Here is a 19,770-nt window from a genome sequence, read left to right on the forward strand (position 1 = left end):
ACTTAATGAGAGACTATGTATATGAAACATTCATCCATGGAAAATTCATGTCATATTTAAATGAAATTGCAAAATGGTGGGGGAAAAAAGACCAAAAGTGAGCACTTTTCCTTCTACGTTCATATAAATGCTCATAAAAACTAAAACCTTTATATACAGCTTGCTGTGTAAAATTCAAGTACGAGATGCATGATAACTTAAGCCGTTTACGTCAGATAAAACGTTTTTTTTTTTTTTTTTTGGGGGGGTGGGGGGGTGGGGGTGGGGTAAGGAATCCTTTAAGAGAAAATGAAATATCCTTGTGGCTTCTACACAAGTCTTCTGACTTCACATGAAGTTTATATCACTTCACATTTTTTGAACGGCCAGAGTTTCAGCAGAACTTTCACTTCATTTTACCATTTAGTGGAGTAAAATAGTTACACAGTAACTGAAAGCAGTATTCAAACAGAAGTAGAGCCAGAGCTATTTTAAACAGCAAACGTGGCTATTCAAATACTGTGGAATGTGAGCGGGTGTGTGGCGACGTGTTCCTGGCAGTGGGGTGGTTTTCATTTATACAGGAATGCTTGTGCGATACTTGTTTTGCTGAGCCACGGTAAATAAAGGCAAAGACAGCAGAGCAATCTGGACGTATACAAACTAGATTTTTACATTTCCTGATGGATGCCCATGCAAAAGCTGTCACACACACTGCCGTTCAGAGGATACTCGACAAAACGGGGATTTTGACAATTTTGTTTTAAACTGAAAAACAATTATCGCAAAATTAATCTTGACAGCCCTAAAAAATTAAATTCAGTTTTCATTGTAGTTCAAATGTTTGTACTTTTGTTGTGCGCTTTTGTCAATTTGTCTTGTTTTGTTTTGTTCTAGCTTCAGTAATTTTAGTACTTCAACATTTCATTTTTAGTTTTTCATCTACTATTTATATTTACATTTTTTTTTCAAATAAAATGTTCTTTTTAATGCGTTTAGTTATTAAAAACACTGAAAATGACAGCACACCTGTCCTCAACAAGACATGATGTCCAGGTGAAGTTATTGCGGCACCGTTTAATACTTCGGTTTATTGATTTAAACAAAACTCTAACCTTAAGCATGAGCAATAGTGAAGGGGTGTACACACATACAATTATTAGCAGCAACAAAGTGACTAGAAGTCATTATTGTTTATAATAAGTAGTACTAATTTTCCAGACAGGTGGCAGAGTAACATTCAATGCAAATGAACAATGATATGATATGAACTCTACCAATGGGAGGGTTGTATGGCAACCTCCAGCGATTAAGTAGATGTTGCATGTGTGAAAGCCCCTTAATAGTGATGCTCACCTCGACAAACACCCCTAAAATCCCCCGCAAAACTGACTACACAGAGCTTCTTTTGTTTCTGACAAACAAAACCTCTTTTATTTCATACAAGGCAGGCATACTTTATCAAAAGCATGTCCTCAAGTCATATTTACTGGCTAAGTACAAATATAGTTACAAATTATTTACATCAAAATAAGTGTTTCTTCAGAGCTTCCGTGCATCACTTTGGCTCTGAAAGGACATCATGTCATAAAAACGTCCATGCAATAAACCTTAAAAGCTGACGCAAGGTATTGCAGCAAGTTCCTGTAAGTCGTTGGCTGGCTTGTAAGGGACACTGCCGCTGTACCTGGTTCGGGAGAACGTTGGCCGACCTCCAGGAATTGGTCTGAAGGAGTTCACGAATCACGATTGTGAAGAAACAGAGGACTCAAACGCAGCAGAGCGCGTACAGGAACACCCAACTGACTGCTCTTGAGCAGGAACTCTGGAAAACAGGAACATCCTGTACAGAGAGACCACAACGATAAAGTTGAGACACAGTTCAAGAAAGGCTGGCTGCACAGAAGTGAAACATTTCAGAACAAATTCATCAGATATCCAGTACTTCAAAGAAAAACTGACTCGCTTGGTCTCATTTATTGTTGCTCTTGTCATTCCGACTATTTCTTCTGTGGAAGCAGCAGTGACCTGGGCCCGTATTCATATAAAAACCTTAATGCAAAGTAGCTCCTAGTGACAAAATTCGAAGAAAATTTGTAGAAATGTGGGCGTTTACTCTTAAAATTAAATAAAAAATCCTAGTAAAGAAAAAATTCAGAAAGCATCTTAACCCATAACCCTTTCACACGTAAGTTTAAAATATTCTAACTGACCCCCCAGCGTGAGTTTTTCAAGGCGACCGTTATTTAGAACCTGTCACTTTATCGTTTTCATGGTGACGCGTCATTGCTTGTCACGTGACACAGCGCAAACACAACACAGCACTGAATGAATGATGATCTGCTTTTATGTAATTTTCTTTTTGATTCAAAATATTCAAAAATATGTTAGATATAGCATGAAACACAGATATTCCGATTGTCAAATATGTGCATGTGGATGTGTTTGGTTGTTTAAACACTTTTATAACAATCGCGTTAGTTGAGCTGTATGCGCGATGGGCGGCGCCATGTTAGTTTGTGCTGGACTTACAACACGTCAATTCCTCCACTTCTCACGAAATACATGAAAGTAAGTGGCAGGTTAACTGGGAGAAGAATAGGGTAAAATGTAAAGCTACTTACACATTGTGTATCTGATATGAATAAAACGTGTCGTCTTATTATAATGGAAAGGATTATTATTGCCACTTCCAATAGACATCTGTGTGTATTTTACAAACTGAAATTCATTGGTTTGCTAGTACTTATGTGATTTTAAATGCCTGAAACCTAAAATAAACATTATGTGGTTGAAAACACTGAATAGTTGTGATATATGACAAGCGCGAGCACGTCCATCTCTGGCTCAGCGCCAGCCAACGCGCGAAAGCACATTTGAATTTAGCAGTTGATCACGTGATGCGCTGACCGTTCTAATCACACCGGTGTGATCGTACGCTCCAGGGACCAGCCAAGACTGATCACACGGGTGTGATCGTACGTGCGAAAGGGTTAAAAGAGGTCTTAAGGTCAAAATTGTTAGGAGTACGGACGAAGACTTTTAAGAGGCTTAATAGTGTCTTTAGCAGAGGAGAATATGACAGTTTCAGTGTTGTGTGATGAGATCGCGGGAGTTTGGTGAACTTGCTTACTGGTAACTTGTTGGACTCGCTGGCTAATGTTAATTTAGCCTATTCAGCCTCCCAGGGATATGTTCTTTATGCTGTTAATAATAACTGTTAATGTGTTACGCTAACATGCCGGACACTATTCAGCCTGTTGTTCTGTGTGCTAGTGTGTAGCTGAATAACTTTCCAGATTAAACGTCTGTTCTTGAATTTAGTGAAATAAATTTCTAAATAAATGCGACTTATAGTCCGGAAAATACAGTAGAACCAGGTTCTCTAGACAGACCAGCCGTTAGCTTCTGTTCGAGCGCGAGTCGTGACCTTACCTTCCAGGTCAGACGCCACCATATTCTTGAGGCTAGGGATGGAGTGGTAGACCAGGAAGCAGGCGAGCATGTTGACATCAGTATCGTTGTTCATTGGCTGTCTCCTCAAGTACGCTTGCAGCACACGACTGTTATCTGTGTTGTTGGAATAATAGTAAAAAAAAAAATCAAGCGTCATGAAACAATTATATGCATTTGAATATGAATGCAAGTAAATAGAACAAGATGTCTAGTGTGGCTGTACCTTTATACTCCCTAAATAAATGACAAAGAAATTCCCGGGCCATAATTCAGACATCCCTCACCCCCTCCATATTTATTTGTATTATATTTATTTTATAATAAATAATATATTTTAATAATTTTGTATTTAAATAATAAATACAAATTAATAAATTTATATAAATGAATAATACATATAAAATAAACACATTAATAATAATAATAAACTATTTTGTACAAAGAAAATGAAATGTGGTTTTTGATCATTGTGCATTTCACCATTGACAATTAATCAAATGTCACTCTTTAATTCTCTTTATTGTAATGCAAAAAAAATCTAGTTCTCATTATTGTAATGAAGTAATATTTTTTATTATATCTATTTATAATATCCATTGCTCAATTAAAATCAGTCAGTACAATAAATACTGATAATTATATATATTTTTCAGTATAGTAATGAGAATAGGGGAGAACTATGTAAATAAAGACTGAATGGTACTAAAATTAGATGCATTTCTTTACACAAAATGTAAAAAAAAAAAAAAAAAAAAATTCACTGAAATCTGATCTAGAAATGTTCATGACATTCGCCCAATTAGCCTTTAAGTTACCAACCCTGCAGTGCATACATGACTATACCCTTCACACTTGCTGAAGGTGTTGACCAAACACGAAACAAATGCAAGTCCTAAACGCTGACTAAAGGAGCTGACACAGAATCTCTAAAATAGAAATCTGAGAAAGCGAGTGGCTGTTGATGATGCCTCACCACAGAGCCAGTGATCCAGGGCTCGATCCGCTGAGCTCTTCATGACGGGCAGGAACTCAGAGTTGAGCAGAAGGCCTCGGGTCTGACGGTGTGTGTCTCTGAGCCGCTGCTGAAGGACTCTGCTCTCACACAGCTCTAACACCAGCTTCATCTGCCACAGACTGAACGTCTCACACAGATCGCCCTGCTCCAGAGTCCGCACGGCCTACAGAGATGATCACACACACACAGAACGTGTTTTAGCTGTTAAAATCAAGGGGTCGAACGACTTTTCTTCATGTTTTTTTAATGCCATCTTTACTGAAACTGACCTGGTCAATAGAGATGTGTGTTGGCAGCATCTCTGGGTTTTCCTGTGTCACACATTCATACAGAATTGCTGACAATAAGGCCACTGTCTCCTGCTTCTGTGGAAACAAGACAGCATGTGTAAACTACAGCAACACAAACCATACATGAACTTTCACTTATTTACAAACTTCATGCCTATGAAGTGCATCTGTGGCATTGCAACAGAAAATAAAGTTAATGTGTTTATTGTAATCCACATACGGGAAGCGTAGCAGCAAAGTGGGTCATATTTACACTTATGTTTTCTGTATTCATTAATATTTATAGCTACTGTGACATGCACTGTAGGCAGCATTTTAAGGCATCATAAGATAAAAAGATAGTAATTTTAGGTAGCTCACATGAATCCTTCACAAAAGCAATCTCATATTGAGCTACAATAAGTTCAATGAAAAAAAATGATGCAAGAAATTATAAACTTATTATTAATCTAATATTATTTTCTAGCATCTAATTAAAACATATATTATTTTACCCCAAATGTGTATGATATTAATATTGTTTTGATTTCAGAATATCATGCCATCAGTTTAGCAACAAGTTAAAGTCAAACTCTGTGAAGTGCTATTAATTTGAGCGGGTAACACTATTGTACTTGCAATGTCACTTATAGTCAGTAAAATGTCTGTTGAGGAGCATCAGAATAAAGTGTTAGCAGATATTAAGTAGAGTCTACTAATACTCTAATGTCTGCTAGTTGACATGCAGTTGCAAAGTTACTAAAGGTTAGTAGAATGTCTAAAGCAGACTATCTAAATAAAATATAACTGCAAACCTACTTTGATGCATTACGGTTATACTTTAGAAGCTGAAAGTTTTATTTGTGGCACCGCCTGCTCACCTGCTGAGCTTCCATTATTTACTATAAACACATTTCCCGTTTGTTTATACACAATGAAGGGGCGAGTTGCATTATTGTATGTTGTATTTGCCAACATAATAGATGGTGTCCAGATGTTCATGGGTTCAATGGAGCATTTGACGCATGCTTTTGATTTTTTTTTTTTTTTAATCCTGTTCAAAAATGTGTTTTATTAAACATGCAAGTTTTCTAAATCATCCTTTCAAATCAGTTGAAACTCTATGTCACTGTATGCCTTACATCATTCCTGTGTTTTCTCCATATATACAATCCCTTTCAAGTATCATTGCACATACTGAATCATGTAAAAGTTATCGGTTTACCGACTTCACATGGTGATTTTATCACACTGGTCTCATATTCAGTCATTTTTATTTTTTTATATATTTTAACATTTCTCCTGGTGTAATGCTTTGCCAATTTCATTCTAAGTGCATTGCTCGGAAAAGCAAACTCATCAAGGATAAGAAAAGGATAAGGCAGCTTTAAAATTTAAATTTCTAGTTGAAGTTATCATAAGGGACTATAGGGGAAAAACTTACCCTAGACTCGTGAAAATTTAATTAAAAATTCATGGATATTTATGGATGTCTTAAAATTATTTGCTTTTGAATATTAAACCATTGAGCTTTTATTTTGAAGGAAATTTTGGGTTGTATGATTTTGATTGTAAGCGACCTAAACTCAGTGCTCACCAGATCATGAGCTGTTCATGTATAAAACAATGCAATGCTGCATTTCAAGCACTGAAACTAGAAACTGCAAATCACACAAATGACCTATTTCGGATACAAAACATCCATTTTCCTCAAAACTTGACAAGTTTCCATCCCATATTACCCTTCACATGTTTTTGCTTATTTATGAAAACTGAGGGAGGCCTAAATCATTTTTCAAAACCTGAGAAGGATGCTGGCGATAAAACGTATAACAGAACCCAGAATATTCCTTTAAGATGAAAATGACCCATAATAATCCTCTAAAAATTCATAAACATAAAAACCAAAGGCTGTTCTACTAAACAATGACGTGGAAACTCATCATCTGTCATGAAAAGAAAATATTACTTACTACACTTACAGTAAATTAAAGCCTTTCACTTTACCTAAACAGTTTTTAAAAGATCAAGTCGTCTGAAATGTTGTCTCTGACAGCTATTTAGTGTCCACATCTCTTTCCTTACGCATGCAAAAGCTCTGTAGGGACATGAACACTTTTTTTCCGACTGCACAAACCAAGCAGTTTCCCTTAAAACAACATGTTTATGGTCTCACATGCTTCATGTTTTCCGAGGCTCTGCAGAAGTACTCGGCGAAGGAGACCAAAGCAGCGTCTGAGGTGAAGGTTGAGATGGCCTCGGGCTGCGTAGGAGATGGACAAAAGAGTGGGAGTGAAGGGAAAAATAGCTCATTGACATGAACAAAAAATTATTTGCACGAGTTTGAAAGAACACATAATGCTGTATTAATCCAATGAGGAACACAAGACCTCGGCAAACATCCGGAAATATCTTTATCCTCTGTATTTGCATGAATGGTTTAATGCTTGAATTATTTTACAGCTTTACAAACAGACATGTGACACAGTAAATATTGACAGACATTGGCCAAACCAGTTTGTGGACAGCAGTTTGTTCGGGCACACAGACCGACCTTAAAAGTGCGAACTTCAGCGCTTGTATTGTTGAGGTTCGGGGCCAGTAAACTCTTCCAGCCTTGAGGGTCGTCCTTGTACGGGAGCTGTCCGGCACGCAGCTTCACGTAGAGAATGCCGTCTCTGGATAAGATGGATCTAGAAAACAGAATGTACTCAATTTTCTACTAGTGTTTCCTCACAATTACCTTAGTCTCCGTTCCAAAACCTAGTGAGCTGGCTTGCTCTCTTCATAGGGAGCTGCCTACTAACGGAAATGGAACTTAAAGGGTTAATTCACCCAAAAATTAACATTATTATTTACTCACGTTCAAGCCATCCTAGGTGTGTATATGACTTCTTTCAGCCGCACACAATCAGTTATATTAAAAAATATCCTGCTGATATTGAGTAGATTGAGATGTCAGCATGTCATTGAGCATAACACTGCACTGCCGCTCAAAAGTTTGGGGCCTGGAAGATGTTTTTGAAAGAAATGTATTTCAAAATGCTCACCAAGGGTGCATTTATTTGACCAAAAAAAACAGTAAAAACAGTAATATTAAATATTATTGCAATTTAAAAGAACTGTTTACTATTTGAATATTTCAAGAAATGTAATTTCTTCCTGTGATCAAAGCTGAATTTTTCAGCATCATTACTCCAGTCTTCAGTGTCACATGATCCTTCAGAAATCAGTATAATATGATGATTTGCTGCTCAAGAAACATTCCTGATTATTATCAATGTGAAAACAGTTGTGCTGCTTAATATTTTTGTGCAAATCGTGATAATTTTTTTTCAAGATTCTTTGATTAAAAAAGACAGGATTTATTTGAAATAGAAAACTTTTGAAACATTATAAATGTCTTTACTGTCACTTCTGATCAATTGAATGCATCCGTGCTGAATAAAAGTATTACATTCTAATAAAACTTTATTTCTATCAAATTGTCATTTAAAAATGATAGTGTGTGTGTATATGATGCACAAATTCTGAGTAAAAGAGTCCATTTTAATTATTTGGTTCATCTATTTATATTAATTCTTCTATAATAAGCAAAATAAATGTGAACATTTCAGCATCTTGGATGAACTTTTTTTCACTGAGCTTGTCGCAGTGCATTCTAGGATTGCTTTATTTGAAAGAACACGTGATGCTCATTAGATTGCAAAAAAAAAAAAAAGTTTCTGCCCAGAGCCCACCTTTTGGGACAGTCTTTGAATCTGGACTTTGGCTACGACGCCTCAAAATACTGTCTAGATAGGCAGCTCAGATTTTGGAACAAAGCTTAAAGCGGTTTAGTTTGACTCAATCTCTGTTAATCTACATGTAGACTTACTGCAGATGATGGGTTCCTTTACTGATGTCGATGTTTAGCTCCCAATATCTTGGACCTTTTACCTTAATCTGGATGCAAAGAGAAAAAATATGTACGGTCAGATTTAGGGAGTTCATATGAGCTATACTTGGAAGTTTAATTTGTTACCCGTTTTAGAAGGTGAAGCTCCGGCAGCATGGTGGGAGCCATCAACTCCACGGTTGTCTCTTCGTACCACTGCGTCTCCTATTAAACATATACCACATGCATGCACAAACCGATTAGAAACCTAACGCCTTGCACCACCATGTATGCGTCTGCTATGCGTGACTCAACGCCTGTGTGAGCAAAGACGTCTTTGTAATTGCTGTGAACAGCTGGTTCCCTTCCTTTGGCTGGCGTCATTTAATTGAAAAGATGAGTCCTTTCAAAGCAGCAGGAGAGACACGGTCAGACGCCACGGTCAACCTTCAACAGTCCTTCGCCATGTTTATCACCCAAGAATCTCTTTGATGTGGCCTAACGGCTTGATGATAAATGTTGAGCAATGTGCTAATTACGCAGTCTTCAACGACGAATGGCATTCAAGTTTATTTATTGAAGAAAAAATGATTTGAATAAAGAAATGGGATCAAGAAATGTGTCAGATCTGAGTGTGTGTTTGCAGTGACACTTTTAAGGAGGCTTTTTGACCTGAGGTTGAAGGTCAAATGCATCCTTAGTGATATAATATAAACTATAAAGTGGTGTTTGGCTTGTGAAGTAAATACCTTGTAGGTGACATCTAGCAGAGCGTAGCAGGGTTTGAGAGTGTCCACGTCTACAGGCACCAGCAGACGAGGCTCTGCTGCGAGAACAGCCAGGTGGCGCAACGCCTGGAGGTGATATCTTCAAAGAAGAACAGGAACATATGTTTAGGAGAAACTAAAAAAAGCTGATTTATACTTCTAACCAGCCACTTTGGCAGGTTGAATTTTATATATAGGCTAATATTCACATTTTTCAATTGTAGTCTTTTAAAAAGGTTTCTGAAATAATAAACTAAGTGCAATGTAGAGTCGTCAAAAATATAGATTTTTTTAATACAGAAATATCTGAAAGACTTCCAATACTCATTTTCCACAGAATAGATACACTATACTGTGCTTTCTCGCTCTCTCATAAATCTCTCTGACAGCGAGTCACACACAAACCCGCCTCCTCTCACTCATTCATTCACTCGTTCAATTTGCTCCGGAATTTGTCCAGCATTGCATATTATTACAGGGGTTGAATTTCGGCGTGGGATTGAGCATAATTTTACTAATTCCAGCACATTTTGTGTGCGGGTACTAAATTTAGTCTTTTTTGCTGCTTATTACGCTTAAACAATAAAATACACACAAAATAATATAAAATGTGAGTATTCATGTAAACAGTCAGTTATGTTTTAAGTGAAGGTAAACAGTTGAGAAAGAAAACACATGCATGTGTAACAGTATAATGGATCCGTGCGTCAAGTCTTAAAGTGACAGTCTAACATACCTGCTGCCAAATTATGAGATCATATTACAAATATTTATAAGTTTTTCTCCAGTATCAATGTCAAAATTGTGGCCAGTGAAAATGCTGAGTGGCTAGTAACTTGGGAAAACTACTAGCCAGAGTGGCTGGTGAGCAAAAAAGTTAATGTCAAGCCCTGGTCCCAGCCTAAAACCCAAACCCATCCAGGGTATCCTCCTGACACACAGCCGGTTGTAGTTAGCAACTCGGGAGCACACGTTTCAATCACGGTCATACTTCAACACTGTATATATCGTATGTGAAAAACAGTATGTGAGCCGAGTATGTCCGAATTCATTGTATTCATAAAACCGTAGGCAAAAAGTAACTGAATGACCCACTACTTCCGGTGAGACTCTGAAGTGCGTATCCGATGGACACTTTACTATCCCATGATGCCATTTGAAAGGATTTGTGAATGGCATTGAAGTGACGAATCTGATGTTGTAGGTCACATAACACGGCAGATACAGTGCCTTCATTCATAGTACACGCATTACACTGTATAGCAGATACTTTTGGACGTGAAATAGAATGTGATTTCGGACGCAGACGTATTGATTTATTTCAAACTCAAAATTATTTTTGTAAAACGTGTACTAGAAAAGTGTGCTTGTGCTCTTTCATTAAAATAAATGGCACTTTCTTTGATATTTTGTCATCTAATGCAAAGACACTGGGCATAATGTATAAAATGACACGTTGACAGACACCATGTAGCTACAGGCGAACACATTCACGATTCTAGGTAACACGTCTCATTTACAGTAAAAGCGAAAGTGGTTTTCCTCAGAAGTGAAGACAATATAGCCATATTCTCTCACTGTGACGTGTGTGTGTGTGTGTGTGTGTGTGTGTTAGCAACTGATGTGCATCTACCTGTTGTCTGTGCTGTGAGCAGGGAAATGAGGATAAAGTGCACAAAGGAGCGCAGCAATGGCCGAGTTGGAGGTGCTGAGGGTGTACCTGTGGAAAAAAAGTATGTCAATCTTGATTAGGTTTTTGACTGACAGCACATTACCAGCTGAGTGAGGGAAACGTTAATCAGCAAACAATGCATGTGAACTGACATAGGAAAATTAGCGCAAAACAAACAATGGACGCGCACATGCTGCATATTCAATTGTGCCAGGAGGCAATATTCCAGAGTGCATGTGACACACGCAATTGTGTTGCGAGGGGGAAATTGGTCATCCATTGTTCACCGGTACTATTTGTGCTCTTTCAAAGGCCTCACTTAAAAATAATGGCCGAGTTGAAGAGTGCACTTGAACAGGTTCTGACAGGACGAGAGGCTCTTACTGTGCCTTTCATTGACCTGGTTAGAGGTCAAACTATTTTGCTTTAAAAGTGCTCAAGAGCCTGTGTACCGGCCAACCAGACAACCTGCTGCTCACTGCGTCACACACACACGCGTTTCCATACATTTGTTATATATTTTTTCATATCTACAGCAGAATGAATGTAGTGACGCATCTGACATTTTTGGATTAAGGATTCTTTCTTTTTTTTTTTAAACGTGTCATTCTCATGTTGTTTCTTCCACATTTAAACTTGGGGCATGAAGAAGCATTATTGCTAATTTGACGTCAATGATGATCCTCATGCATCGTGTGACCGAATGTACTAAATATGTAGAAGTGTGAATCACATGAGGATGAGTAAATGATGGCAAAACTCATTTTTGGTAACTTCCTTTAACGCATTATTCAGCAAAGAATAAAATGTGGGGTCAAAGGACATAAAGACGCCATTTCGTGACAGAGGAAGTATAAGATAAAAAGCTATTATCGTACTTTAAAAGTCAGAGGACAAAAATACAATAGTGTTTTATCTGCGGTTATAAACAGCATGAAATGTAGCTGACATGTTCTCATGCTTTGCTTGGCCAAATACCAACAACCTTTGTCCAGAGAAATAATTCATGCCTGTGTGGGAGGAGTTAAAACAAAGTTTATTATAGTGCTGCAGGAATGAGCCCTTAAACCCAGAAATACATGATGCATTTTTCGACTTCTGGTCCCATCAAGCGAATGGGTTCTTGAGAAAGGCTAAATTGGACTACAGATGTTGTCGGGGACATTAAACGGCATTAATGCTGAACATATAAACTCATCTATTCAATAGTCCACTTTTTCAGCCTCGTTCTGCTTGTACTCTTGCGCTTGAAAACTATTAAAACTCAAATTTAGCAACTTTTACCCCTGGTTTAACAGATAATGCTCAAGCATAGTCCCAGACTAAAGTGCACGTTTGAGCTGAGCTGTTTTAACTGAAAGCAGCTTCACTGACAGATCTTCAAATATGTCAGCGCCATTGTTTCGTCTCAAGATGCACACCAGAAATGTTTTTTTTTCTAAGGCACGTTTAAAAAAGCTACCGTACTTAAATGTCCTAATTGAACTAAGGCCCAATCCTGGCTTAATCTAAACCCTGTCTGTGAAATCAGGCTGTAGATTTTAAATGAAGATTGAAAGAGTTGTTGGAAGATTATGTTGAATGTTGAAGTCATGTGACCATGGTGTAGTTCGAAACCTAGGAATTTTTTTTTTACTTCTGGTAACTGTATTTAGGCTTCAAAATTCATAAAAGTTGGGTTCATTTGTGAAAATTATGTTGATGAACAAAACGTGTATGAATAATCAACCTTTGTCAGTCACTGGCTTTTGGATTATTTACTCAAAATAAGCTCTAATGAAAAATATCAGGGTTATGATGGTAGAGCAATCATATCAAACTCAACCAACCTCCCTCCGCCCAAGAAGAGCAGGCCCAGGGCCATGTGATGGGCCATGTGGAAGCCATAGTTCATCTCGCCAAAGGTGCGTTTGTGGAGGAAGCGGCACAGCTGCATAACTTTCAAGTTCCCTGAACCGGCCATGACCATAGAAACCGCCAAGAGGACCATGCTCAAGCACGTCTGCAGGTTATACTGCCCTGTCTGGAGGACACCGAAAGTTGTGTGAACTTTGAGAGTTTTGATGACATCAGGATGGACACCATTGATGAAAATGAATACTTACTACCGTAGCCGTAGAGGTCGTCAGACACTGCATGAAGTTTCGGGCAAATTTGTACTAAAGGAGAAAGAAAATGCTTAAGGACCTTTCAGAAAAATCACAAATCTGTGAGGAGGAAGTAGAGGTCCTCTTACTAAGCAGTCAAAAGCATCTGAATTTGCAGACCCAGCAAACCGGAATCCCACGGCCAGGCAGCCTCCAGCAATTATATAGTCATGAGCTTGACTGTGGAAACAGTGACAACTTTATTTCACTCATCAAAGGAGATTGTCAATGGAAATTCAAGTCAGACATGAGGAACATTATTGAAAACACCTCCACATGAATGAGAAACAGTCTGTGGGCATAAGGATCTCCTACAAATCACACAAGACGATAAAAACAGATCAGTCACAATCGGATGCTACTCACACTAAGGTCTCCATGTTAAGATCCTCAGAGACGGACGTCTGGTCCTGGTTTCCGATGTTTTCCTTGATGATCTGAAAACATGCATATTTTTAGCTTTAATCGTATTAAAAGGGCCTGACACGGTCTACACGACAACATCACGTCATCTCTATTCACTTACAATGACCAATAATGTGTACGCTCAATGCTAGGAGCCAGCAACAGTAAAATGGAAGACGTTTTGTATTTATTTGTGGTTCCCGTAAATGTTCAAGAAAGAAAATGTAACGAAGAAATTTAAGGTTAACGATTTTCCATTAACGTGCATTAATAGAATGTTCAGCACTCAACATTCCAAAAACTAACCATCAGGGATGATGTCATCAATATTTAAATTTGAATACTGAATTGCGATTGGCATTTTCTTTTTCACATGATACACATGCAAAAATAAGAAAATAAAAGCAACTAGATTAACAGAAACACTCTCAGAGTTGAGGCTTTCCTTCAATAAATACAATTCTAAACAAACTGGATAAACTGCAGCATGGTGAATTTACCTCACTATTAAAATGCACACTTTGAAATATCTCAAGAACCTTCCTCTCCCTCCTCTCTTGCTCAATGACCTCTACACCACCATTACGGCTGAAGTGACCAAACAGTTCTGCGTTTCACAACACAAGCGTTGCTAAATATTTGACCAACCTGTGAACTTACAGGGAATGAATGGGGAAGTAAAAACATGACCTGAGGCAAATATGTGCTTCCTCTTTCGAGAAACTAGCTGGAAAAAGAACGCAATGTTGGATCAGTCCCTGCAGTTTGTTAGAGCTCTAACATACCTGAGGCACATTACTGGTCACCCAATCAGCATTGGGAACGATCTCGTCCCACATGATAAGACATCTGGCCAGCGTCTGTAGAGAGAACAAAGACAAAGGTACTAAACACAAAGAGCTTGCAATGAATAAACATTTTACGCTGAATTGTCAAAAAGGAAATATTTGTACATGCCTTTCTTTAGAAGCATTCGTGTTTATTGATTAAATCCCGTTTTAAAACCTAGTGAGCTAGCTTGCCTACGTGCCAGACGCCTTCTAACGGGGTTATCACACAAATCAGTTTTGCATTTAAAATGTGAAAATAGAATAAGAAAAAAAGTTTATTAAAAGTTGACCTTTTTAACTTAGATAAGAGATGCGAGCGCAAAGGTCAAAGACATCCGTCTAGCGCAGAGGTACACAAACATTTAACTATGAAGGGGTCAAAAGTCAAACTTGATTTGGGGCTTGATTTTTTATAATTACAATCAAATTCATTTATATTTTCCACATTTCAATGCAAAAATAAAACAAAAAATATTTGCGAGTTTGGCAAAAGCATATTGCTAAGTTGCAGGAATTTTAATATCCACCTAATTTTACAATTTTATAGTTTACTAATGTTTGTGAATGTGCAAGACTTCCGATTCATTAGCAGTTATAGATAACAATAATAAAGTGCAGTAAATGGACAAACTATTTGCGATAAACCAGTGTGTTTATAATGAACATAATGTGGTAAGAAACAGCAGTGTGTGATATCAAGCAGCATAACAAGCTGTTTTGTACACCTAATAATAACTGAAAGCGGATGAAGCCAGACACAGTAAAGTTACAAAAGACCACGCAGCCCTTACGTTAAAAATAAGGTGGTTAAACTACATAAAACACAAATGCTAGGTAGAAAAAAAAAACATTTATAATAAGAAAATTTGTATTGATGATACCATTATAAACGACCATCTGGGATGATGTTTTCACAATGCTTTATAGGATACTCTTCTCAGTAATCCTATTGAATTTGGTCATAATAAGGTAACTTGGAGGGCATCATAAATTACTATCTTTTGGAAGTCTATGAAGGCAGCATTAAAGTCCCCCTATAGTTTATAATTTTCTCCCTTAAAACTAATCTTTGATCACCAAAATTACATATTTAAATAAAATTCTTCATGCCTTAAAATAGATTGAATGTAACTACACCCTTGAATATGAATATGCATGAATATGCAAATTAGCCCCGCCTCCACTTACTCACAGCAGCTCAGAGATACACTCGGTCAAGTTTACCGTAGTAAAGCTACACAAATGTCAAGTGGATATACTGAAAAAAACTCAACAATAGTGTTGACTGAAGAATTTGCACATGGTTTGTCTTAAATCATAAGAACACCACATTGACATAAAACAACATTAAAAAGTTCATTTTTTTTGTTCCAAAACTTAAAGGGTTTGGAACAGTGCCAGAAAGGAAGTGACATTCCTGTTGGTTAAACAAGCACAGCAGGCTAAAATGACCCCACATGTGGCCTTAAAAAAACATCATAAAACATGAGAACCCTTGGTAAAAAGTGTGATTGAACCCAACGTGAGGTGTTAATGTGCAAGTCCCTGTGAGCCCAGAGGCTGTCGAGTGTAACGCTCGCTCACCCTCAGCAGCAAAAACTCAGGCTTGATGAAGTCCAGCAGGAACATGGTGTCTGGGGCTTTCAGCCAATCAGCTATAGACCTGGAGGAGTCCAGAGAGACAGGTGTGAATGTGAGAGAACAGACAAGCTGAAAGAAGCCAGCTTTAATCTTCCACTGCTCTTAAGAACGGAGGAAGATGTCTGCCTTTTTTACACAAAGCATTACATTTTATACTTAATTAAAGGTAAGGTGTGTGATTTTGGGGATTTTAAAATACTCTTTCTTATCCTGGTTTATTGATTTGCACAGAGACAACTATTATTTGTAAGTTGACTTTCTGAAGAGTGTAACACTATGACTCTTGCTCTATTTGTTTGAGGGGCCCAACAACTTCTAGATCAACCAAGGCTGCGGGACTATCTGTTTGCTCAACAATGGAAGACAAAAGAGGGCAGAAGGGTCAGGAAAATCATAATATATATGTTTGCTGCTGCTAGTGTGGTTTTATAGTTAACCAAAACTATTTAAAATTACTTTTGGTAATTAAAATAAAGATGAAATCAAATACAATTTAAATATTAGATGAAAAACTGAAACTTAAAAAAAAAAAGTTTAAGTAAAAAAAAACAACAACTTAAAAAGCTATATAGATGTGTTCAAAAGTAAAAACTAATAAATATGACATACAATTATGATATAACAAAATAATAACATGAAAATGAAAATATAAAAATAAAAGCCAATATTAATAAATATCATTATAGTATATAAATAATACTAAAATAAGACTGTGCTTGTGGCACAAAATGACACATTTCACCTTAATGTTTAATGTTAGGATGTGGTTCTTTGGTCAAATAGAAATGGAACAAAAGTAAGTGAATAAAAAAATAAAACTCACCTATTATTTGTTTTCAGGTAAATCATGGCCAGAGCAAGTGTCGCACCAGGACACGTCACGTCCACATTGATAGTGTCACCCTCCTAATAAAAAGAGCTACATTTAATCCGTGTTGCCATTTGAATATTATTATATAATGCCGTGTATGTTCTGCATACTACAACAAAATTAACTTACATTTCTTAATTAAATATAAGGAAACATGCAAAATATAAATAAATGGCATTTTAAACATTATTCTATTCTTTTTTTCTTCTTCTGGAAATAGCCCATAATTTGTGAGCATGAAACATACTAATGAATAATTCACACCAATAATATGAAATAAATTTCAAATACTATGCTTTGATCATTTATATACATTTATTTGAATTTTAATTCTACTTTCCTTTTTTTGTAAACTCAATTCAAATGATTTTTTTCATGCATAATGCATAAATATATATATAGATGATGCATGAGTATAAAGTATGCATGGAATGCAGCATACATATTGTTCACTTTGACGTCACCAGATAAATAGCATGACAGCACATTAGCGTTGCTGAACATACCCTCGCTTTCTCGTACTATAATATAAACAGTCAAGCATGAGCACATGAGAGGTGTGGCATCATTCTCAGCACATAGAAAGCTCCAGATGAATACATGCTCTTTGATGGTGATGTCATGACTCCACCTTGATCTGATAGCTGGGAGACTTGTGTTTCTCTCTGTTGATGCCAGCATGAGTGCGCCGATGACCTCCTACCATATACTGATAGAGCTGCTCGGGCACGTTCAGGTCGGTCATCCCGATCAGGTTACTGCCGTGCTGCAGAGAAGCAGAGAGCACACAGCTGGGTGAGCGTGGGAATAACTCCGCTTCGCATCTCTCATAGATGCACACATGCATGCTTTTTGCATGCTGATGAAAGCTATTATTTTCACTATCGGCCATCAGCCGTTGTTTAAAAACAGCGAATGATCAGGGCCGATTATATCATGACGATCAAAAGGGTGTGGAAAAATGTGTCAGACTGAAACTGTGTATTACTCTGAAATAATGTGTGTGAAGAAAATCTCGTTGAATTTCAGGCTGTCGAAGTTAACATGACAATAACACATTAACAGTTAAAAAATAGCGACATTAAAGCAGGTTTTGTTGGACCCTATGAATCATCCGTAGTTCAAGCCGGAGCCGCCAGCTCCCTACACCAAACATTATTTGTAGTGCCTCTCATCCAATAATCGCAAAGAGCTTTGTGCTTTGTTACTTCTGATAAGAAACTAAATCTCAGCTTTCAAATTCTGTCCAGTCAAAGTCAAACAATAGATGGTGTTTTGACGCTCTTAAATGTGATGTGGCAGATCGCTCAGTTCAAGCAGCAGCGCGGAGCGCGAGTCTTTTCTTCCACTTTAATACAAGTTATAGCATGAAAAAACATGCATGAATATTAAAATTTATGTTGAAAGATACAGTGTACAACTTACCAAAATGAATCATGACTCATGTAATCACTCAAACTGTGTTTCAACCGCGGAAAGACCATAACATTAATGACATTAATAACGTTACATTTTTTGGGGGGTTAATTAAGTGCATCATCCAGGTATTTAAAGTGCATGTTTTCTTTTAGGAATTTTCAGTGTAAACGCACTACTTGCTCTATTTATACTACAAAACGGCATAGAATGATGCACAAGTACATGAATTGGGATGCACCAACTGTCTACTACATGCGCCACTGTTGTTTCCTGAAAGAACTGCGTTTCGTTTTTATCCACTGCCATGCAATGCGCTTAAAAGTACAACACATTTGACTGACTTTTCAGAAACTCTAAAACACACATTGGTACTGTATGTACACACTGCACATGATCGAAGACAATAATAATACTTTGGGTTAATTTTATTTGGGGCAAATGGATCATTAAGGGATTTTTTGTTTCTTTTGTTGTTGAGCATTCAAGGAACAAGATAACATTCAGAAAATGCTTTGGAAACACACTCACCCCAAGGCACACCATACCAAGCGCCAGTCCTGCTGCTAAAGAGTACGACTCCCTATCCGTACAGTACTCCATCTCAGGACCAGGTGGACGTCCTTGGGAACGACACACAGCTGTTACAGTCTCAGATATAAAACAATTAATCAATCAATCAATCAATCAACATTTATTTATACAGCGCTTTACAACACTCAAGGTGAACCAAAGTGCTTTCCAAAAAACAAAATGTATGCTACAAAGAAAACAAAATGCCACAACAACTGCTATGAATTAAAAGCCAGTCTAAATAAATAAGTCTTAAGCTTAGCCTTAAAGAGGCCCAAGTCAGTGATTGTACGTATATCAGCAGGTAGCTTGTTCCAGAGGCTTGGCCCAGTTACAGAAAATGTTAATATTAATATTAATTAACTTAATATTCAATCTTGAATGGACACAAATTAGAAAATGTTATTTCATGCCTAACCCTGAACACTCATACTAACCGATCTCTGCCAGCAACACCTCTGCATTGTGCCGGTGACCGGTGCCCTGATAAACCAGACCGATGCCGACCACAGCGGCCACTTGCACACTGTGAGGCACGTCGAGCTCGGTGGAGGTGGGCGGCAGCAGTGCGGGGATGTGGATGCTTAGCAGACGAGTGATGGACATGTCCATGGTGCCCAGTTTAGCAGCAGAAACGCCCAACAACAGCCCGATACTCGTCATTTCGTGACCCTGAGTCAGAGGAGACAAGATAGAACCATGTCATGTCCATATGTTATAATAAAGCCCAAATTATAATATACATTTATTATTAATATAATAAAATGTATGCATGTATGTATGCATGCATGTATGTATGTATGTATGCATGTATGTATGTATGCATGTATGTATGTATGCATGTATGTATGT

General features: G+C 37.5%; 1 protein-coding gene across 3 annotated transcripts in view; it reads right to left on the reverse strand.

Moving 5' to 3' along the window:
• Window positions 1-241: 241 nt before the first annotated feature.
• Window positions 242-19,770, reverse strand: part of anapc1 (anaphase promoting complex subunit 1) — a 64,937-nt gene continuing 45,408 nt past the window's right edge. For 2 of the 3 annotated variants that reach the window (XM_079635590.1, XM_079635592.1), the window contains exons 29-48: window positions 19,356-19,590; window positions 18,877-18,968; window positions 17,561-17,695; window positions 16,882-16,964; window positions 16,002-16,080; window positions 14,373-14,447; window positions 13,549-13,619; window positions 13,272-13,362; window positions 13,141-13,194; window positions 12,865-13,058; window positions 10,997-11,083; window positions 9,346-9,463; window positions 8,744-8,821; window positions 8,597-8,664; window positions 7,274-7,412; window positions 6,896-6,982; window positions 4,720-4,815; window positions 4,409-4,613; window positions 3,415-3,549; window positions 242-1,822 (exon numbers count right to left, since the gene is read on the reverse strand). In XM_079635590.1, the coding sequence (XP_079491716.1) occupies window positions 1,716-1,822; window positions 3,415-3,549; window positions 4,409-4,613; window positions 4,720-4,815; window positions 6,896-6,982; window positions 7,274-7,412; window positions 8,597-8,664; window positions 8,744-8,821; window positions 9,346-9,463; window positions 10,997-11,083; window positions 12,865-13,058; window positions 13,141-13,194; window positions 13,272-13,362; window positions 13,549-13,619; window positions 14,373-14,447; window positions 16,002-16,080; window positions 16,882-16,964; window positions 17,561-17,695; window positions 18,877-18,968; window positions 19,356-19,590 (2,229 nt within the window). In that variant the 3' untranslated portion in view covers window positions 242-1,715. The remainder of the gene's footprint in view (window positions 1,823-3,414; window positions 3,550-4,408; window positions 4,614-4,719; window positions 4,816-6,895; window positions 6,983-7,273; window positions 7,413-8,596; window positions 8,665-8,743; window positions 8,822-9,345; window positions 9,464-10,996; window positions 11,084-12,864; window positions 13,059-13,140; window positions 13,195-13,271; window positions 13,363-13,548; window positions 13,620-14,372; window positions 14,448-16,001; window positions 16,081-16,881; window positions 16,965-17,560; window positions 17,696-18,876; window positions 18,969-19,355; window positions 19,591-19,770) is intronic. The other variant, XM_079635591.1, reaches the window with a different exon arrangement.

This window comes from Phoxinus phoxinus, assembly GCF_949152265.1.
Source record: "Phoxinus phoxinus genome assembly, chromosome: 14".
Taxonomy (NCBI): Eukaryota; Metazoa; Chordata; class Actinopteri; order Cypriniformes; family Leuciscidae; genus Phoxinus; species Phoxinus phoxinus.